Genomic DNA, 23,687 nt, shown 5'->3' with positions numbered 1-23,687 from the left:
TAGCTCACGTTGCCCATGATTGGAAATTAGGCTAGCGAGCTAGCATTTTAGCCAGGTAGCCCTAGGACAACAGAAAAATAATTGTGTACTGTATGACAGAGTGATAGACTGTTTCGTCAAGGAGGATGGCATTGGCGTTTCTCTACAAGTAGGGAGAGTCAACATGTTTTTCTACTTACACACACACACACGCACGCACGCACACACGCACGCACGCACGCACACACACACACGCATACACACGCATACAGAAATCAGAACCATGGACAGCCACATCATATTTAGCTTACGTTGATTGGACTAAATCGTTTTTGGTATCTTTTAGTTGTCACTGTATTAGACTAAGCAGAGGTGATTTGATGATGTTGAGATGTTAAAGTTGAAATTATGCTGGAATAGTGGAGGCAGCTCCTGTTTTCTTTACATCATGTGGCGCAGTGGTCTAAGGCACTGCATCTCAGTGCAAGAGGCGTCACTACAGTCCCTGGTTCGGATCCAGGCTGTATCACATCCGGCCGTGATTGGGAGTCCAATAGGGTGGTGCACAATTGGCCCAGCACCGTCCGGGTTTGGCTGGAGTAGGCCGTCATTGTAAATAAGAATCTGTTCTTACTGTAACTGACTATCCTAGTTCAATAAAAATTAATATATATATATATATATTTTTACAAAAACTTCTCTGTGGTTCTAAATCAATAGTTTAGATATAGGTCCGAAAATGTCAGAAAAATTAACTTGCATGACCATCATGTAGGTCATGTAACTGTTTGTTACTGTACATGCAAAATGCTTAGTGGACTTCACTGGACAGAGGTTGCTATCCGGTTTTGTGATAAAAAAAAAAGGTGTGGTTGAATTTATTCTGCCACTGTGTCTTGCATATGAATTAACAGGTTTAGAGCAAGCAGTGGTGCCACCCCACTCAGTAGTGGGGAGGGGGGGGGCACCACTACTGAGTGAATGACAAGGTCAATGTTGCCAAAGTGAAGTGATAACAAATAAAATTATGAAAACAACAGCGACAACATAATCTTCATAATTGTTGTGTGTATCACTTCACTTTGCAACATTGACCTTGTTATTCATGCCATTAAACCATATTGGATTTGAGAGAGAGGGGGGAGAGACACACAGAAAGAGAGAGAGATGAGAGAGAGATTTTTATTAAAGTGTAGGCCATTCTTTTTATATATTTATCGGACGCCTTTTTATTTAGCCTAAATGTGTGTATTCTTATTACATATTTGCATATGCATTATTAAAATATTGCTGTTTCGGCAACAGAAAAGACGGGAGTACTAGGGGAGACCAGAGAGTATTTTTTGTTAGCTAGCAGGTTTGGAGTTGATTCCATTTTGATTCAGTCAATAAACTGAATATTTCCTCAATGCTTTTCAGTGACAGAAACTGGAATCAGATTCAGAATCAACTGAATTAAAATGGAACGGACCCGAGACCTGGCGAGGTGGTGTGTAATTCACTCAGTAGTGGTTGCTCTGGAAGAGGGATTGTTTAAAGCCAGGTCCCAAATGGCATCCTTTGCGTCCCAAATGGCATCCTATGCCTATTCTCTATGTAGTGCACTACTTTTTAAGAAATGCCAAAAGTAGTACACTACAGAGAGAAATAGGGAGTCATAAGGGACACAACTGCCAGAGAGAGACATCAAAGTTATAGGCCACAACCTCCACGGAATACAACAAGATAAAGCATGAGATTTGTTGATTTGTAATCTGATTATCGTGTCTTATTATCGGCTCAAGGGATCATCTCTGAACCCTGTTTCGGTGTCACTGAGGCTGTTTTAGTTAATGAGCTAGTTTAATAAGCACTGGATTACTAATCCCTCGGATAGAGGACACTCTCTCCCAGATATGGCTATTACAATTATACATTGGTATAGTGAGGGTAGACTAATGTTTGTGACAGAGGAGGGAGAGGGGAGAAGAGGAGCAGAAACAGTTCCTCCTTCCCAGATATACTACAGGCTTCTGTTTTATTTTCATAGTTATTAGGATACTGCAATTATACATTGGTATGGGGTGGTAGGCTAGTGTTTATGGCAGAGGAGGGAGAGGGGAGACAAGCAGCAGAAACAGACATTCCTGAAACATAAAAAACCAAAATAAGAAGAAGCTTTGACAGAAAAAACGCTATCCGAATTCTAAGAGATAGTAAGAGGATGTATGCTTGAATGGGTCTCCTGTTGAAGAGTGTGAGTGTGTGGGCAACAGGCCATGGGGCGGGGTTGGTTTGGTTGGCATCAGGGAGGGGGTAGAGAGGGGGTTGGGGGATTTCAATTCTGCTTCGTGACCATCTGGCTCCAGCAGCAAGCGGTTGTCCAGGACACGGTAGGGGAGAACGGTCCTGCCCTGATGCCCCATGGGATTAATGAGAGGTCAGTCAGCACGGTTGGACTGGAGACACTACAGTCACCTAAACACACAGACATGCACACACACACACACACGTCTCTAATGATCTGCCAGCAGCCTTTGTGCTGAATTTCGGAATCATCCTGCGCCGCGTAATCATATAAAAAATATATGCATGTTTAGTAAGAATTACATATTATTTGGTGAGACAAAAGACAGAGAAAAGAAGAGAGCGAGAAAGTAATCGAGACATGGGGAGAGAGAGCGAAAGAGAGAGAAAAGGAGAGAGGCTGATAAAAATTGATTTCCCCGTCTGTGTTGCCGTGGCGACAGTGGTGGATGGTGGATGACTGATTTCCTGTACAGCTGTGTAGCTGGGGGAGAAAGGGGGGAGCAAAGCATGAGGAGGGGTGAAGAGAGAGGGGGACACTATTGACGTCATAGGCTGGGGGAGGAGCTTAGATGTCCATGTTTCCTGTAGATTTGAAACCACATCTGATCTCTCCACTCCTCTGTGTTGTTGCATGGAAGGATTGGCTTCTTGAATTGACAGTTATTACAATTCACGACGGAATTTGTCGGATACAATAGTGAATATACAAACAATTGGGAGATGAGGTTGAAGATGATGTTGAATGGAGGGTTATGATGTTCCAACCATCATACTGAGAGAGGAGAGATAGAGGGAGAGAGAGAGAGGGGGGGGGGGGGGTGTCCCTATTGTGTACAATGTTATTCATGTTCTCTTTAACCTATCCACCCACACACAGCATCTCTCTCCACGAGAAACACTCATCCAAAGCACAACACAACTCTCCATCCCACTCAAGTACTGTAGTGTAGAGCAAAACTCAACTATTGGGAACCCTTGCTCATATACTCTTACGCACAAAGTGTGCTATACACAGTTCCCTCATATACTCATATACACATGCTTATAGTTATAAGAAACCAATGTAACTTTTTATCACACTCAAGTAAATAGTATACTGTACAGAAAAGCCAACCACTCTCGTACACTCACACATGTACACACTATTCCCTCTTACACATAGGCTATACTAAAGTCATACTACCTCTGAGGAAGTACAGTTCCCGCTCAGCCCAGTCAAAACTGTTCGCTGCTCTGGCACCCCAATGGTGGAACAAACTCCCTCACGACGCCAGGTCAGCGGAGTCAATCACCACCTTCCGGAGACACCTGAAACCCCACCTCTTTAAGGAATACCTAGGATAGGATAAAGTAATCCTTCTAACCCCCCCACCCCTTAAAAGAGTTAGATGCACTATTGTAAAGTGGTTGTTCCACTGGATATCATAAGGTGAATGCACCAATTTGTAAGTCGCTCTGGATAAGAGCGTCTGCTAAATGACTTAAATGTAAATGTAATATAAGTAACAACTATGACTTATATCCTTGGAGCCGGAGCACATAGGGAGGGACTAGAGAGAGATAGGCATGTCACATCTATGTGCAATGTGTGTGTGATGATGTTGCTTCATGTTCCCGCATCTCCATTCGACCCTTCTACAGACCGCACTGCTCTGCCTTGGTGTTATAGGAACACAGCCAACACTGTCACCTGCTGGCTAACTAGGGTATGACAAGGTAGAACAACTGCTGAGGTAAGCTCTTCTCTGTGGGCAGCAGAGGGCAGCATGTCTTCATGGATACAGCATCTTGGCTTTTCCCAGTCTTCTCAGAATGTCGATCGGGAGAGCAGAGGACTCAGTTTGAATCCTTTAAAATACCCTACTTAAAGTAATTAATGATCTAACATTATTTGGACGGGTGACTCTACTACATAGCTTTGCTTCGATAAACCAACTGTTAGATCAGTGAATACTTCACGGAAGGGTTAAACTATTCACTGAACCTAACAGTTGGTTTACATTTGAGTCATTTAGCAGACACTCTTATCCAGAGCAACTTACAGTCATTGCATTCAACCAAGTTAATTAAGTAGGGGAATCATAGTCATTGACAGTAGATCCATCTTCGAAATAGCCGCTATCAGAATTGGTTTCAGGAAGAAAATAAGGTCAATGTTTAAAGTCTTCAAACAGGGCCAGTGTGTTTGACTGTCTGCTGTTTTTATTGCTCTGTCTGTTATATAATAATGGCTTCCACAAGATTGACCAAACATCAGAGAGGACAGGACAGCTCGATTTTGGCAAATAAATGTACCTTTTTATTGAATATTGTTATGGGTATTATTACCAAGACGGCACGCACCAGACTTCATATTTAACAAAACATTTTCACTACTACAGGGTTTGACCCCAAAAAATGTTTTTCCAGAAGGGAGATCCTTTCACAGAAAGGACTATGGATACTTAGTGCAGATATACAGACACTTCCTCAGTGTCAGTATGGCCGTGTATATACAGTGCATATCATAAGCATTCACCCCCCCCCCCCCCTGGATTTTTTCACATTTTGTTGAGTTAACAAAGTGGGATTGAACTGGATATAATTGTGATTTGTTGGTACATTTTTATCACTACCCCACACACACAATTATGTGTAGGGTCTCTCGGTCGAGTAGTGTATTTCAAGCACAGATTCAAACACAAAGACAAGGGGGCTTTTCCAATGACTCACAAAGAATGACACAGATGGGTAAAAAGCAGACACAGAATATCCCTTTGAGCATGGTAAAGTTATTAATTAAGCTTTGGATGGTGTGTCAATACACCCAAGACACAGGTGTCCTTCCTAACGGAGTTGCCAGCAGAGGAAGGAAACTGCTCAGGGATTTCACCATGAGGCCATTTAAAAAAAAGTAACAACGTTTAAAGGCTGTGATGGGAGAAAACTGAAGCTAGACCAACAACATTGTAGTTACTCCACAATAGTACCCTAAATGACAGAGTGAAAATGCTCTAAACAATTCATACTGCAAAAAATGTGCCAAAGGAATGAATTTTTTGTCCTGAATAAGTTTTATGTTTGGGGGAAATTCAACGCAACACATCGCCGAGTACTATGCTCCATATTTTCAAGCATGGTGGTGGCTGCATCATGTTATGGGTATACTTGTCATCGGCAAGGATTAGGGAGTTTTTCCAGGATAAAAATAAACAGAATGGAGCTAACCACAGGCAAAATCCTAGAGGAGAACCTGGTTCAGTCTTCTTTCCACCAGACACTGGGAGACAAATTCATCTTTCAGCAGGACAGTAACCTAAAACACAAGGCCAAATCTACACTGCAGTTACTTACCAAGGAGATGTTCCTGGGTGGCCTAGTTACAGTTTTGACTTAAACCTGCTTGAAAAGCTAATGGCAAGACTTGAAAATGGCTGTCTAGCAATGAACAACAACCAACTTGACAGAGCTTGAAGAAGTATGAAAGAATACTGGGAAAATATTGCACAATCCAGGTGTGCAAAGGTCTAAGAGATTTACCCAGAAAGTCTCACAGCTGCAATCGCTGCCATAGGTGTTTCTAACATGTATTGACTCAGGGGGGTTACATATTTATCTAATCAAGACACACTGTCCATGACATAGACTGACCAGTTGAAAGCTATGATCCCTTATTGATGTTGCCTGGTAAATGCACCTCAATCAGTGTAGATGAAGGGGAGGAGACAAGTTAAAGAATAATTTGAGACAATTGAGTCATGGATTGTGAACGTGTGCAATTCAGAGGGTGAATGGGAAAAACAAAAGAGCCTTTGAAGGGGGTATGGCAGTAGGTGCCAGGCGCACTGGTTTGAGTGTGTCATCATGAACTGCAACGCTGCTGAGTTTTTCACACAACAGTTTCCCATGTGTATCAAGAATGGTCCACCACCCAAAGGACATCCAGCCAACTTGACAGCACTATGGGACAGCATTGGAGTCAACATGGGCCAACATCCTTTTGGAACGCTTTTGACACCTTGTAGAGTCCATGCATAACAAATTGAGGCTGTTCTGAAGGGGAAAAAAATAGGGTGAAACTCAATATTAGGAAGGCGCTCTGTTTTGTACACTCAGCGTATATGTGTGTCCTATTTTCCGTTAATTGAAATGTACATGAGTATTTTGTGTAGATCATTGACAACAATACATTGTGAAGAAATCCACGGGGGCTGAATACTTATGATATGCACTGTAGCCTAAGTCACCAAAGTAGAGAGTTTATCCGAATGCAAAAGTTTTCAGGTTGTGGTTCTGTTTTTATGGCTATGTACCTGGACACACACTGGGTTAATATATCACCAATAATCTACCAGAAAAATATTCATTTCAACATATCTTTCTGTTTCTCAGATACCCATTATTAATGAGTAGAAATAACAAGTAACATCTTGTTGGAAATAAAGTGTTACAGCATTAATTTTTGCTTTGAAATTACACGACGATATCAAATTCATAAGTGTATTAATTATTACACATTTCTTTCCAACAATTGTTTCTTGCTGCCTTGGCCTGATCTGTGTTTCTAGGCCAAGATGCTTTGCTCAGTATTCTAGGCCAACGTGTCCAGCTGATGAGACCAGCTGTGAAGAGAAGTGAAAATGTCAGGTCTCTCCATTGTACCACAGCAGAGCTGCTTCTGAAACATTCTAAAGGTTCTAGAAGGTTCTTTTAGAGGGCTCTAGAATGTTCTAGAATAAAGCTCTCTGGAGCAGCAACGGAAAAGCTCAGCTAGAATGTTGATCCACACTAACAAATTATTGCTTAACTGAGGCACACAGTAGTTTTGAATTCCAAATACATAATGAAGTAGTAATTTGTTTTGTTCGTTACTCTAGAGATATTAGACCATGTGAATGAGGTTTGGAATACAACTGTACATGCCTAATGTACTATTACTACACATAAAATGAGGTCACTGAAACGGTCTTCTCAATAAGGTTTACTGACTGGGGTAGAAATGCAAAAATAGTGAATGCAAGACAAATTTGGAAGACAAACGCTAGATCCAATTTACATTGAGTAGGTACGGTTCGGAGAAATCTCTATGACGATAGCGAATAAAAGAGGCAAGAGAGGGCAGTCTTGTCTGTTTCCACACCTTAACGGGAAGTAATGTATAAGAAATCTATATTTGTGTAGTGTTGGGTTTCACACCTTGGCTCTTGGCCAATTAACTGAGCAAAGCAAAAAATGATTAGGTATCAACGTTCTTCAGCTACTGTAAATTGAAATTACGACTATTCCTGGGTAAAAAGGGGCCCAATATTGAAAATAAGTGAATTTGGTGTCACAGGGTTGAAACACTGTCACATTACACTCCCCGGACAGTTTATTAGGTACATCACAGCGTCTAAGGTTTACATCCAGTCAGAGGAAGTCCTGTGGGCGAAAACAGCTTGTTGATGACGGAGGTCAAAGGAGAATGGCAAGAATCGTGCAAGCTAACAGGCGGGCCACAAACAGATAAATAGTGGCGCAGCAGTGGTGTGCAGACCGGCATCTCGGAATGCACAACTCGTCGATCCTTGTCACGGATGAGTTGGAACAGGCTGTTTGCAGCATAAAATGTACCACCATCCAATCTACAGCGTGATGCCATTGCGAGAACCAACATCTCTGTGGAATGTTTCCGACACCCAAATAATTCAGGCTGTTCTGGAGGCAAAGAGGGGTCTGACCCGGTATTAGATGGGTGTACCTAATAAACTCTCCTGTGAGTGTACTTTGCGTATAATACTGACACACACCAACTGCACACAAAGAATACCTTTTCAACATATACAACAAATCTCACAGTTCTAAAACACTCCATACAAAAAATATGACACTTTCTACTTCCAATCAGCTAAAATTATGAAATGAAAACAAACAAATGTAACAAGTTCCAATTTAAAATAATTATCGAGACAAAACAAACAAAAGACAGTTTTAAAGGACTAACAAACACAGCCGAGTAAAAAAGAAAAAAACTACCAACATATAGAAAGAACTAAGTCAAAATGTCAGTGTGTGTGTGTGTGTGTGTGTGTGTGTGTGTGTGTGTGTAGATTACATCTAAGCGCTTTCCTCAGCTCTGTACACAGACAGACAGGTGAGGGCATGTAGAAACTCATCTTGCTCCAAGCATCAGACCTGGCACAGCCAATGATGTAGTCGGGAAGTCTTGAACCAGCCCATGACGTCATCTGGGCTACATTTCACATGACAGGTACCTGACTACCACAGATTTAAATAACTCTGACACGTTTAACATAAAGCTAGGCTAGGGATGGTAGATGACATTAGAGTAATCCCCTTCAATGATTATTGGTTAATCTGCTAAAACTGTTTGAATAACGATGTTTAAACTCTGAAGTCAATGATTAAAAGGTCCAATGCAGCCATTTTTATCTCAATATCAAATCATTTCTGGGTAACAGCTAAGTAGCTTACTGTTAGCAGTTAAAATGGTGAAAAAGAAACAAAAATAGCTTCTTAGCGAAGAACAATAACTTTGCTAGGACTGTGGGAGTGTTCTGAGTGGGGAGGGGAAAACTAACTGTTATTGGCAGAGGTTTGGAACTCTTTCTTATTGGTCTATTAACTAATTTACCGCCTGGTGATGTCACCAGGCAGGCTAAAACTCCATCCCACCAAAACAGGCTAAAATATCAGGCATTCTTTTTAAACAGCTTACACTAAAAGGGCATTATCATAATTTTCACAGTATTGTTCCATCACCATAGTGTGGCAATGTATAGAAAAACACAGAAAAATCAAATTTTTTGACTGCACTGGGCCTTTAAATACCAATGTACTTCTGACCAAGAATAAAGTTACAGATGAAGAGCTTAAAATTGACATTAAAACTGATCTCTGTGACTCATGTGGGCGTGTTGCGTTGCTTAGGGAGAAGCTGTGATTTGATTGTCAAGGCATGGTTGTGGTTCAGGGCCTGCATAGGTGATGAAGGCACATTGGGTGTGTTCATAATATCAGTCTAGTCGTTACACTAGGACACAACTCTACAGGGGAACTGTTGACACATTGCACTTCCTTGTAAAGAGAGGAGCGGTGGCGCGTCACTTCTAATCCCTTGTGACAGACTAGCGCACGCTGGATTTGGTTCTGGGCTCCCAGATTATGTCACATCATACATACTTCATACTAGAGACAGAGGGATGGAAGGGAGACACACGAGAACAAGGACATCATTAGCGTTCCTTGTTCTAAAATATTCTGAGACCAATCCAAATTCCCTCCTCTGGATCAACCTCTAGATTCTGAAACGATACAGAACCCGCTCATGGTGATGTCATATCCTGTCATGGATTCAGGAGGCTGTATCATTTCATTGGTTGGTTGGTTAAACACTAAAATAGTAATAATGTGGACATGAGGACTTGGAGCCAAGTGGCTTTTCTTTTTGTGTTTAGTGTAACTTGTCTTTGGTTCATAGCACATCTAGCTTGACTATCAATGAGAGTTCCCTTCTTTCTGTAGGGAAAGAAGAGTGGGATCTACTCTCCATGGCAGAATATTTTGATATGTCGGCTGTGTGTGTGTTTGTTTGTTTGCACTGCATTAGTAAAGTCGAAGTAGGCACACGCAAGTGTGTTAACATCAGAACTGAAGTATTATAAGAATCAGATCCAGAAAACATCTGGAGAGAGTACATGCTTTGGAAACGCAGACAGTCAGAGTTTGTTTGAATAAAAAAGTGATGGTGAGATATTTCGACATTCCCTTACTTTTCCTTTTACACTCCATTCCCAACCAGCATCGGTCCAATTAAGGCGCAGATAGGTTTTCTTGAAACCCAGCAAAGGTTGATCCTTTTTTATTTATTGCCGTTTTGGCTAAAAAAATAGCTCAAAGGGCTTTCACTGTCAGTTATTTGTCTCTGTAGTGTGTTATGTATGTCGTCTCAGGTGGTTACATGGTTATGTTGACTGGTGATGTCAGTCTGGTGGATGTAGGGCTTTTACAGTCCATCTGACTCTTCCCAAGTCTGGTGCTGACAGGTTATGGCTGACAGGTTATGGCTGACACAGGTTATGACTGATAGGTTAGGGCAACAGATAGACAACCAAGTATCACCTCTCCAAACCTCCAACCCTCTTCTTTCGTCCCATTCAGTTTCCTGAGGCACCTCCAAATCTGAGATGTGGAGGCAGGGGAGCAGGGGTCTTGATGTCACCCTTTCTGCCTCATCCATTCCTCTTCATCCCCGTCTCCCCCTGTTCGGCCATCACACCACAAATTCTGGGACCTCTTCACTGGTCAGGTCCAGGGAAAAGTACTTGCTGGTCCTCTTGATGGGGAAGCAGTCAAGCTGGTCACCGCGAATACCAGCGCACTGCTCGGCCAGGTTGCCCTGGTAACCACTGCTGTCGCTCAGCTCCTGGGCGCAGCCGAAGGTGTAGCTGTGGGCGGTGTCCTGGCATAGCTCGGCCCAATGGAGACATCCCTTCTGGTAGAGACGCACGTCATCTAGGGATTGGCTGTGACGGTCAGTTGACGTCTGAGGCTTCCTGCACACGGAGGTCTGGGGAATGGAACAGAAGCAGAACAATCAGTAAATGTATTAACTTAAACAAATTACGTAAAAACTGCTGTTCTGTTCTGCTGTACCTTTTCCTTTATTCTTTCTAGCAATGATTTTGCAGAGAGCAGGTACAGTTGAAGTCGGAAGTTTACATACACCTTAGCCAAATACATTTAAAAATCCCTGTTTTAGGTCAGTTAGGATCACCACTTTATTTTAAGAATGTGAAATGTCAGAATAATAGTAGAGATAATTATTTATTTCAGCTTTTATTTCTTTCATCACATTCCCAGTGGGTCAGAAGTTTACATACACTCATTTAGTATTTGGTAGCATTGCCTTAATTGTTAAACTTGGGTCAAACGTTTTGGGTAGCCTTCCCACAATAAGTTGGGTGCATTTTGGCCCATTCCTCCTGACAGAGCTGGTGTAACTGAGTCAGGTTTGTAGGCCTCCTTGCTCGCACACACTTTTTCAGTTCTGCCCACTAATTTGCTATAGGATTGAGGTCAGGGCTTTGTGATGACCACTCCAATACCTAGACTTTGTTGTCCTTAAGCCATTTTGTCACAACTTTGGAAGTATGCTTGGGGTCACTGTCCATTTGGAAGACCCATTTGCGACCAAGCTTTAACTTCCTGACTGATGTCTTGAGATGTTGCTTCAATATATCCACATAATTTTCCTCCTCATGATGCCATCTATTTTGTGAAGTGCACCAGTCCCTCCTGCAGCAAAGCACCCCCACAACATGATGCTGCCACCCCCGTGCTTCACGGTTGGGATGGTGTTCTTCGGCTTGCAAGCATTCCCCTTTTTCCTCCAAACATAATGTCATTACGGCCAAACAGTTCTATTTTTGTTTCATCAGACCAGAGGACATTCCTCCAATAAGTATGATGTTGTCCCCATGTGCAGTTGCAAACCGTAGTCTGGCTTTATGGTGGTTTTGGAGCAGTGGCTTCTTCCTTGCTGAGCGGCCTTTCAGGTTATGTAAATATAGGACTCGTTTTATTGTGGATATAGATACTTTTGTACTTGTTTCCTCCAGCATCTTCACAAGCTGTTGTTCTGGGATTGATTTGCACTTTACGCACCAAAGTACGTTCATCTCTAGGAGACAGAATGCGTCTCCTTCCTGTGCGTATGACGGCTGCGTGTTCCCATGGTGTTTATACTTGCGTACTATTGTTTGTACAGATGAACGCCGTACCTTCAGGCGTTTGAAAATTGCTCCCAAGGATGAACCAGACTTGTGGAGGTCTACAATTGTTTTTCTGAGGTCTTGGCTGATTGCTTTTGATTTTCCCATGATGTCAAGCAAAGAACCACTGAGTTTGAAGGTAGGCCTTGAAATACATCCACAGGTACACCTCCAATTGCCTCAAATTATGTCAATTAGCCTATCAGAAGCTTCTAAAGCCATGACATAATTTTCTGGAATTTTCTAAGCTGTTTAAAGGCACAGTCAACTTAGTGTATGTAAACTTCTGACCCACTGGAATTGTGATACAGTGAATTATAAGTGAAATAATCTGTCTGTAAACAATTATTGGAAAAATTACTTGTGTCATGCACAAAGTAGATGTCCTAACCGACTTGCCAAAACTATAGTTTGTTAACAAGAAATTTGTGGAGTGGTTGAAAAACGAGTTTTAATGACTCCAACCTAAGTGTATGTAAACTTTCAACTTCAACTGTATGTTTTATGAAGGTTTTACTTGATCGTGTAAAGGAATCAATGATCATGATTGTTTTATCTACTTTAGTTGAATGCACTCATTCTAAGTTGTTCTTGATAAGAGTGTCTGTTAAATAACTAAAAACGTAAGTACCAAACAGGAGATGCCATCACTGTCACTGACCTGAGGGAGAGACACAATGCTCTGGCCTCTCATCTTGACCACGGTCTCAGAGGAACTGGAGGTGGATGAGCTGACGTCCTTCACTATGAGCCCTACGGTACAGACAGAGAGGATGACATTTATTACTACTACTTCTTACTACTACTTCTTACCTCTACTACTACTTCTAACTACTACTACTACTTCTAACTACTACTACTACTACTACTTCTAACTACTACTACTACTTCTTACTACTACTACTACTACTACTTCTTACTACTACTTCTTACTACTACTACTACTTCTTACTACTACTACTACTACTTCTTACTACTACTACTACTACTTCTTCTACTTCTTACTACTACTTCTTACTACTACTACTTCTTACTACTACTACTTCTTACTACTATTACTACTTCTTACTACTACTACTACTTCTTACTACTATTACTACTTCTTACTACTACTACTACTTCTTACTACTACTACTACTACTACTTACTACTACTACTACTACTTACTACTACTACTACTTCTTACTACTTCTTACTACTACTTCTACTACTTCTTACTACTACTACTACTACTTCTTACTACTACTACTTTTTACTACTACTACTACTTCTTACTACTACTACTACTTCTTACTACTACTACTACTTCTTACTACTACTACTTTTTACTACTACTACTACTTCTTACTACTACTACTACTTCTTACTACTACTACTACTTCTTACTACTACTACTACTACTACTACTTCTTACTACTACTACTACTACTTCTTACTACTACTACTACTACTTCTTACTACTACTACTTCTTACTACTACTACTTCTTACTACTATTACTACTTCTTACTACTACTACTACTTCTTACTACTATTACTACTTCTTACTACTACTTACTACTACTTCTTACTACTTCTTACTACTACTTCTACTACTTCTTACTACTACTACTACTACTACTACTTTTTACTACTACTACTACTTCTTACTACTACTACTACTACTACTACTACTACTTCTTACTACTACTACTACTACTACTTCTTACTACTACTACTACTACTTCTTACTACTACTACTACTACTTCTTACTACTACTACTACTACTTTTTACTACTACTACTACTTTTTACTACTACTACTACTTTTTACTACTACTACTACTTCTTACTACTACTACTTCTACTACTACTACTTCTTACTACTACTACTTTTTACTACTACTACTACTTTTTACTACTACTACTACTTCTTACTACTACTACTACTTCTTACTACTACTACTACTACTACTTCTTACTACTACTACTACTACTTCTTACTACTACTACTACTACTTCTTACTACTACTACTTCTTACTACTACTACTACTACTTCTTACTACTACTACTACTACTTCTTACTACTACTACTTCTTACTACTACTACTTCTTACTACTACTACTACTACTACTACTACTACTACTACTACTACTACTACTACTACTACTACTACTTTTTACTACTACTACTACTACTTCTTACTACTACTACTACTACTTTTTACTACTACTACTACTTCTTACTACTACTACTTTTTACTACTACTACTACTTCTTACTACTACTACTACTTCTTACTACTACTACTACTACTACTACTTCTTACTACTACTACTACTACTTCTTACTACTACTACTACTACTTCTTACTACTACTACTACTACTTTTTACTACTACTACTACTTCTTACTACTACTACTTTTTACTACTACTACTACTTCTTACTACTACTACTACTACTACTTCTACTACTACTACTACTTCTTACTACTACTACTACTACTTCTTACTACTACTACTACTACTTCTTACTACTACTACTTCTACTACTACTACTTCTTACTACTACTACTACTACTTCTTACTACTACTACTACTACTACTTCTACTACTACTACTACTTCTTACTACTACTACTACTACTTCTTACTACTACTACTACTACTTCTTACTACTACTACTTCTACTACTACTACTTCTTACTACTACTACTACTACTTCTTACTACTACTACTTCTACTACTACTACTACTACTACTACTACTACTACTACTACTACTACTACTACTACTACTACTACTACTACTACTACTACTACTACTACTACTTTTTACTACTACTACTACTTTTTACTACTACTACTACTTTTTACTACTACTACTACTACTTTTTACTACTACTACTACTTTTTACTACTACTACTACTTTTTACTACTACTACTACTTTTTACTACTACTACTACTTTTTACTACTACTACTACTACTACTACTACTACTACTACTACTACTACTACTACTACTACTACTACTACTACTTCTTATTACTACTACTACTTATTACTACTACTACTTCTTACTACTACTACTACTTCTTACTACTACTACTACTTCTTACTACTACTACTACTTCTTACTACTACTACTACTACTTCTTACTACTACTACTACTACTTCTTACTACTACTACTACTACTACTACTTTTTACTACTACTACTACTACTTTTTACTACTACTTCTTACTACTACTACTTCCTACAACTTCTTACTACTACTACTTCATCCAATGACTGCCCAGCCAAATTACAGTTCAACCAGTCTCAACGCACTGAGATAGGAGGCTATCCTAAGACAGGGGGAATGAATACAGTGAGGTAGTAATTGTATACCTGAATATCCATTGGTCTGGTCAGGGGTCATGGTCAGCATGTCCTCAGTGATGTGGATGCACAGGTCCTGGTTCAACTCTAGGGCCAGCTCATGGAGCTCCTCATAGTCTTTAGGGTCGTCCACTAACATCTCAATCTCTGGAGAGACAGACAGACAGATAGACACTACTATTATTCTCTGGAGGGACAGACACCTAGAGGGTTAGTGATGATCACTAGTTGAGCAGGCATGACCAACAGAAGAACAATGCCTTGCCACATTGAACAAGAGCAGAATATCATTTTCTAAGAGGGGAGGTAGATTCAGTCTTGCTCTCAGTGTGTGTCTGCATGTGTGTGTTCCATGTGTAATTGTGAAATAGTTTGCCTTACCATCATCGTCCAACATGCGCTCCTTGCCTCCACTCTCCACCCCCGAGGTGTGTGAGCTCCCATGGCTAGTCGTTGAGGAGCTGCAAGTCCTCAGGGCTCGGTGTGGGGCCCCTCCGGGGGCCCGGAAACTGTCTGTCTCAATGCCCGAGGTGTGTGAGCTACCGTGGCTGGCGGTAGAGTGGCGAGACAGGTGTTTGAGGTGAGACACAGTGCTGCCGGCACTGCTACCGCTGGCCCGGGAACGCTTGTCCAGCCCGTCCATATCCAGCTCCAACGCATCGCTGATGTACGACTCACGGTACTGCTTCTTCTCTGGAGAGGAGGGATAGACACACACAGAGGGTTAGATACAGCAGTACCAACGCTGTTGTTGGTCAGAGAGGCCCACACAACACATACACCATTACAATTGGCTAAGTTGAGGTAAGCTGAAAGACACAGAGAAGCAGAGACAGGATATAAGAGCCAGTCTGCTCTAGTATGGAAGCATGGCCATGTAGGTAGCCAGAATGCTCCAGTATGAAGGATGGCCAGGAAGGTAGGTACTAGGTACAGGTTATGACCAGGTATGACGAGGCAGGTGAGTACCAGGTGTGTCCAGGTAGTTTACCTTCGTTTTCCTCCAGCCTGCGGACCTGTTTGAGGACAGGCTGCAGGTTCATGTAGAGGCGATGGCTGTTACTGAGCAGCTGCAGGAGGTGGCGGGAACGCAGGGGACAACCGGTGTAGTAGATCAGCTTACGGGCCGACGGAAGACCATCAGGCAGGATCTCAAACTTCTTCCCCTGAAACAGACAGACAGAAGACTTAGAATCATTATAGGATATCTTCATGCTATATGCCATCCAGATGACGTTTTAACTCTGCAACTGATTGATTGCTTTATTTATTGAAATCATTGATTGATTGATGTTTAACTTTATGATTATAGAATATTTTTGAGCCTGAGAAACAACCCTGTCTGATTCCAGTGTGAGTGCTGCATCTTTGTTCATTTTCATAGTCTTTGTTCATTTTCTGAATCTTTGTTCATTTGCAGAGGGGATGCATGAGAAGATTCAGACCAGGCCAGATACATAGCCCACACGCAAACCACACAATAGGAGGGAGAGCAATGAGAGAATGGCATCTTCTTGAAAACTACTTCTGTTGTACTTCTTTACAACCAAAACACACTCTGGAGAAGTATTTATAATATAGATAAGAGCGTAGTCTACTGATTGAGGGACACAAACAAAACTGCGTTAGCATTTCAACATTTTTGTATTTATAACCAGAGAGCAAATTCCAAAGGCTCTGTCCCAATGGCACTGTATTCCCTACATAGTGCACTACTACATAGAGCCCTATGGGCCATGGTCAAAAGTAGTGCACTATATAGGGGAATAGGGTGCCATTTTGGCAAAACCAAAGAGTCAGAGCTTTGAGAAACCCTGACTAAAACAGTGGCCAAATCATTTCTCTAAGGACCTTGGCAGAAGTTTAACACAATAACAGCAGTCTGTAGTGTCAAGAAACAGTTGTATTTTCTATACCACCATATCAAATATTTCTGCTGGGGTTTATACTTTGAAAATACAAGAGGTGGTTTGATGCAGTGTACGAATGCACAAGAGTTGCAGAATTTTCACTCTAGAATTGAATTTTCCATCTACACTGAGTGTGCAAAGCATTAGGATCACCTGCTATTTTCATGACAGACTGACTCGGTGAATCCAGGTGAAAGCTACAGTATGATCCCTTATTGATGTCACCTGTTAAATCTACTTTAATCAATGTAGATGAAGGGGAGAAGGCAGGTTAAATAAGCATTTTTAAGTCTTGAGACAATTGAGACATGGATTGTGTATGTGTGCCATTCAGAGAGTGAATGGGCAAGACAAATGTTTTAAGTGCCTTTGAACGAGGTATGGTAGTAGGTGCCAGGCGCACCACTTTGAGTTTGTCAAGAACTGCCACGCTGCTGGGTTTCTCATGATCAACAGTTTCCCGTGTGTATCAACAATCGTCCATCACCCAAAGGACATCCAGCCAACGTCAGACCAGTGGTCGAAAACGGGTCATTGATGAAAGAGGACAAAGCTGGCTGTCACAATTTGTGCAGAGCAACAAACGGGCTACAGTTAGTCAACTGACAGTCCAGTACAACATTGGTGTCCAAACACCAATAAAAGAATGCACAACTCGTCCTACCTTGACACGAATGGGGTATGCCAGCCGACAACCTTACAGAGTTCCACTTCTTTCAGCAAAAAACAAGAAACTGGAGTTGAAGTGGGCTAAGGAACGAAAACACTGGACACTGGAGAATTGGAAAAACATTGTCTGGTCTAATGAATCCTGGTTCCTGCTGTTTCACACTGATAGGACGACTAGGGTATGGAGAAAACCACATGAGTCCATCCATCATGCCTCATCTCAACATTACAGGCTGGTGGTGATGGTGTGGGGTGTGTTTTCATTCCATACATTGGGTCCCTTGATAAAAGTGGAGCAACGTTTGCCACAGGATATCTGAACATCATTGACAATCAGGTGCATACCTTCATGGCAGTGTACCTGTAACGACTGTCTTCGGGTGAAAGAGAGGAGGACCAAGATGCAGCGTGAATATCATCCATATTTAATGGGAAATACTTAAACACCGAACAAAACGACAAAAAGGAACGAAGACGATAAAGTCCTGTAACGTGAACACTAAACACTGGTACACTGGAACAGGAACAATCACCCACAAACAAACAGTGAAAACAGGCTACCTTAATATGGTTCCCAATCAGAGACAATGACAAACACCTGCCTCTGATTGAGAACCATATTAGGCCAAACAACAAACCCAACATAGAAACACAAAACATAGAATGCCCACCCAGCTCACATCCTGACCAACTAAACAAAGACTAAACAAAGGAAATAAGGCCAGGAACGTGACAGTACCCATCTGCAAATTTAGTTTTTCAGCTGGATAATGCCCAATGCCACAAGACATTGTCCAGGGATGGTTCCACGAACACGACAGTGAATTCAGCTTACTGCAGTGGCCTGCCCAGCCACCAGCTCTCAATCTAATTGAGTATCTGTGGGATGAGACGGAACAAGCTATTTGGAGTAGAGATCCACTACCAGCCAACTTGGCACAACTGTGGGAAGCATTGGAGTCAACATGGGCCAGCATCCCTGTTGAACGCTTTTGACACCTTGTAGAGTCCATGCCCTGATGAATTGAGGCTGTTCTGAGGGAAACAGGGGGCGCAACTCAATTTTAGGAAGGTGTTCCTAATGTTTTGTACACTCAGTGCATGGCGGTATAGCTACCCATAGAGGGAAAAGTGGTTGCACAGTGGTTGCATTATCAAGCATGGAAAAGCTAAATTAGCCCCGTCTGGATAGTAAACGGATGATGACGATCCCACATGAATACACTCTGGGGCTGTACAGTTGAAGCCGGAAGTTTACATACACCTTAGCCAAATACATTTAAACTCAGTTTTCCACAATTCCTGACATTTAATCCTAGTAAAAAATCCCTGTTTTAGGTCAGTTAGGATCACCACTTTATTTTAAGAATGTGAAATGTCAGAATAATAGTAGAGAGAATGATTTATTTCAGCTTTTATTTCTTTCATCACATTCCCAGTGGGTCAGAAGTTTACATACACTCAATTAGTATTTGGTAGCATTGTTTAACTTGGGTCAAACGTTTTGGGTAGCCTTCCACAAGCTTCCCACAATAAGTTGGGTGAATATTGGCCCATTCCTCCTGACAGAGCTGGTGTAACTGAGTCAGGTTTGTAGGCCTCCTTGCTCGCACATGCTTTTTCAGTTCTGCCCACAAATTTTCTATAGGATTGAGGTCAGGGCTTTGTGATGGCCACTCCAATACCTTGACTTTGTTGTCCTTAAGCCATTTTGCCACAACTTTGGAAGTATGCTTGGGGTCATTGTCCATTTGGAAGACCCATTTGCTGCCAAGCTTTAACTTCCTGACTGATGTCTTAAGATGTTGCTTCAATATATCCACATAATTTTCCTCCTCATGATGCCATCTATTTTGTGAAGTGCACCAGTCCCTCCTGCAGCAAAGCACCCCCACAACATGATGCTGCCACCCCCGTGCTTCACGGTTGGGATGGTGTTCTTTGGCTTGCAAGCCTCCCCCTTTTTCCACCAAACATAACGGTGGTCATTATGGCCAAACAGTTCTATTTTTGTTTCATCAGACCAGAGGACATTTCTCCAAAAAGTATGATCTTTGTCCCCATGTGCAGTTGCAAATCGTAGTCTGGCTTTTTTATGGCGGTTTTGGAGCAGTGGCTTCTTCCTTGCTGAGCTACCTTTCAGGTTATGTCAATATAGATACTTTTGTACCTGTTTCCTGTATATATCATTGATCTATACAGAGAAAAGAGTCAGCCCGAGAATTTAACCCTGTGGTACCCCCATTGATCTATCATTCTGACCAGCTCATTTGAGATAAACAACTATAACAGATCCCTGGTCCAAACCAAAGCCACACAAAGAGTGGAGCAGTGTCAGATATCAGTTTATTAAAAGGTTAGCCTGGCACTCCTTAAGTGTCTCTCTCTCATTCTGTCCATCTGCACGATCAGGACCATTTGACCTCTCAAGAGTGTGACAGTTGTCAGAAGAAATGTCTTCCTCTCCCCTTTCTGGACCTCCCAGACTGAGCCCACACACAGTGGAGTAGGAGATACCCTGCTAATGACTGTAGGGCCATACCCCCGAGGCTCTGCCCTAGCATGCGCCTGTCCCGCCCTACTCTACTCGGAGACCTTGTCCATCCAACCCTGGGATCTCCAGAGACCAGACCTGGGGCCAGGCCCAGAAACCTCCTCTCTGTCCATCAGATTCACACCCCCAACATTAGTGGGTGTCCAGGAGGAGCCAACCTCCCCCCTGCCAATGGAACAAGCCCTGGCCCCCCTTAACCATCAAAACTCAGACCCTGCCAATAAAACAAAGCTTATCCACCCGCTAACCATGACAACATCTGGTGGTATTTATTGACACGTCCCTCCACCCTTCCCTCCCTCCGCTCCCGCCCACTGCTGCGCCGGACCGGCTGACGTGCTCAGGGTGGAGCAGCAGTGGAGTGAGAGAGAGAGTCTGTTATTCAGAAGAAGGGTGTGACTGACGGTCCCCGCTGTAAGAGGCCCCTTAGGTCCCTATACAAACCACATCCACCACTACTCCATGCTTTCGTCAGTCTTACTATATGAATAGAAAGGCTATACAGGGACAAAGACAGAACAAAACAGGATCTCTTATCGTAAGTGGCAAAGCATTGCGGTGGCATTGATAACTGTACCACTAGATGAACTTATACGGTATAATTCGTCATTACACAAGCTATACTAGAGGAACCAATTCACTGAGACATCCTGACATTTACGGTGTGATAGTTGTAAGAAGGGAGCTGTTACATTTTGGACACCGCATCAACGAACAGTTCAAATATTATTATTATAATTTGGTGGGTGTGTATATTTGTCCTATTTCACATATATACAAGTGTGTATTGGGAAGGTGTTTTTTTGCATATCCCAACTCCCCCTGAGACACCCTCAGTGGCTGCGGTCAAGGCCAGGGTCTGCCTGGAGTAATTAGGGTTAGGTGCCTTGCTCAAGGGCACTTTAACAAACTTTTCACCTTGTCGGCTGGGGGATTCAAACTAGCAACTTTTCGATGACCGGCCCAAAGCCGGTCATCGCTACGCTACGCTACTTGTCGCCACGGTAAAAGCAGCGGCTTGGTGTCAATGAGCGGTGGCTGTTTGCGCCGATTCAACATGTAGAATAGCTGAAACATGTTGGCCAATATTCTGATCAGAAGCACTCAGTTGCACTCAGCCCGTTCCTCATTGTGGTGTGTGTTCTGCTTAAGACTGAAAAATGGAGACATGGTAAGCTGCTCTCTCTGATAATAGACCCTAGGGTAAGAAGACTAACTAGCTTTCGTCAAGGAAAAATACACACACATAAATCTGGTCTGTTAAGAATTAAATGGAGAAAAGAGAGAAGACTAAACGAGACAGAAAAAGGAATTGAGATAATGCTACTGATTTTGTGTGTGTGTGTTTTCTGGCCAAGGGGAGAGTCTTCCTAAAGCCCTGATTAGTTCCAGTGGGCCATGGTAGCATGCCGAATGGCACCCTATACCCTTTGTAGTGCACTACTTTTGACCAGGGCCCATAGGGGACGCATTCCTAGCTGTAGCTGTAGCAGGGGTAAGAAGACCCAACTGTAATACGGACAAGAGGAGATCTGCGTCACAATTTCCACAATTGTTGCCTGCGTAAGAGCTGAACTAACCACTGCCATAAGACAGGACTGGCTCCAAGCTCCAAAGACGTCACCACCGCTGGAATCACGAGTGAAAAAACAACAGATCTTCCAGAGAGAGGGATTCCCCTGAGCCTTCTAAGTGCCAAAGGACATCCAACTTCTGACATTTCTGAACGAGGGAAACAGGGAATGAGAAGATGTTCTACTCATAGAAAAATTAGTAAAACACTATATATCAGTGTTGTAGGACTTGAACTCGAATCTGACCCAAGTCACAATTTTCATGACTTATATATTCAATATGTATTATCTCTATGGCTCTACTCACCACAAATACCAGTTTGCCCACGTTGCTCCAGGGAAAATCATACAGGAGCTGTCTCGCTGTCCCCGTGTTCTAAAAGAAACACAGAAACATACAGTACGTGATATTAATCATCATCTAAACCATATACATGAACTGTGTATTCCAAGACACAAGCCATCACAACCACTTCCTTCTTACTCTCGTACCTGGAATATTTGGATTCCACGCAGGGTCAGTCCTAAGGTAAGAGAAGCCTCCACTTCCTTTTTGTCCTGTGGAAGAGATAGAAGTTTACTGGTAAGTTTATTGTGTGTGTGTGTGTGTGTGTGTGTGTGTGTGTGTGTGTGTGTGTGTGTGTGTGTGTGTGTGTGCGTGTGTGTGTGTGTGTTTGTGTGTCCAGGTCGATTGCTGACCTTATAGAGTCTGTAGTAGTGGACTGTGACATCATCCAGAAGGGAACACTCCTTGATGTATTTGAGATAAGCCTCGGAGGCGGTGAGGGCAAACTGGTCTTTGTGCATGTTGGGGATGTGTCTCAGGATGTAGTCCCGGCCTCGCTTGGCTATCACCTGGAAGAGAGCGACAGAGACAAAGGCTGAAAATACATTTTCTCTTAAAAGCATCTCGGTGGAGTGTGATTACTGGCTAATGGTTCTAATTTCAGCTCAATGACAGAAGGCAGGAAGGAAGGCTTGCAGGTGGGGATAATGGAGCTAGATGAAGCCCCTGCCCAGGGGAGGACAGATGTCTCACATACTGAGATGACGTCCCAAAAGGCATCATCCAGCTGGGCACTAAAGGCATCATCCACCCTATTCCCTATATAGTGCACTACTTTTGACCCAAGCCCTATCGTCAAAATTGTGCACTATATAGGGAATGGGGTGCAATTAGGGAGGGGCCCCCAATCCCACTGGTATCTAGAAAGCGGTCAGTGTCAGGTCTGGATTCGGGGTGCTACTCCTGAACCAGCCACTCACCCAGAACCAGTTAGAGAACATCCCAAGAGGAGGTATTTATGTACCATTCGTGATCGTACAACCATTTCCGTCCCTGTGGCTTCAAAATGGAGATTGGATGGCAACAGGCTAATCACAGGACGCGGTTGGTAAACAGAGGGGTGGACCACCGTTGTGTCTGGGAGGGGGGGTCAAGTCGAGTAGGGGAGTAGCCGGATCGCGTTCAGATCCTTTCTCAAAAGAGTCAATCGTGCTGCGTGCCACTTCCAGGGACCAAAATAAAACTAGTGTTCTAGATCCAGCTATCCCAGCATGCACCAATGAGGGAGCGTGTCAAAGTGTTGGAGCACAGT

General features: G+C 42.2%; 1 protein-coding gene across 2 annotated transcripts in view; it reads right to left on the bottom strand.

Moving 5' to 3' along the window:
- Positions 1–10,075: 10,075 nt before the first annotated feature.
- The window catches only part of LOC139553177 (FERM domain-containing protein 6-like), a 71,223-nt gene continuing 57,611 nt past the window's right edge, over positions 10,076–23,687 (bottom strand). Inside the window, exons 7-14 of one of the 2 annotated variants that reach the window (XM_071365205.1) lie at positions 22,789–22,944; positions 22,582–22,647; positions 22,397–22,465; positions 16,374–16,548; positions 15,764–16,075; positions 15,392–15,529; positions 12,682–12,773; positions 10,076–10,816 (exon numbers count right to left, since the gene is read on the bottom strand). In XM_071365205.1, the coding sequence (XP_071221306.1) occupies positions 10,520–10,816; positions 12,682–12,773; positions 15,392–15,529; positions 15,764–16,075; positions 16,374–16,548; positions 22,397–22,465; positions 22,582–22,647; positions 22,789–22,944 (1,305 nt within the window). In that variant the 3' untranslated portion in view covers positions 10,076–10,519. Of the gene's footprint in view, positions 10,817–12,681; positions 12,774–15,391; positions 15,530–15,763; positions 16,076–16,373; positions 16,549–18,306; positions 18,669–22,396; positions 22,466–22,581; positions 22,648–22,788; positions 22,945–23,687 lie in introns of those variants that run through there. The other variant, XM_071365206.1, reaches the window with a different exon arrangement.

This window comes from Salvelinus alpinus, chromosome 25, assembly GCF_045679555.1.
Source record: "Salvelinus alpinus chromosome 25, SLU_Salpinus.1, whole genome shotgun sequence".
Lineage (NCBI taxonomy): Eukaryota > Metazoa > Chordata > Actinopteri > Salmoniformes > Salmonidae > Salvelinus > Salvelinus alpinus.
Note: the sequence above shows the minus strand (reverse complement) of the source record. Positions and strands in the feature narration are given on the sequence as shown.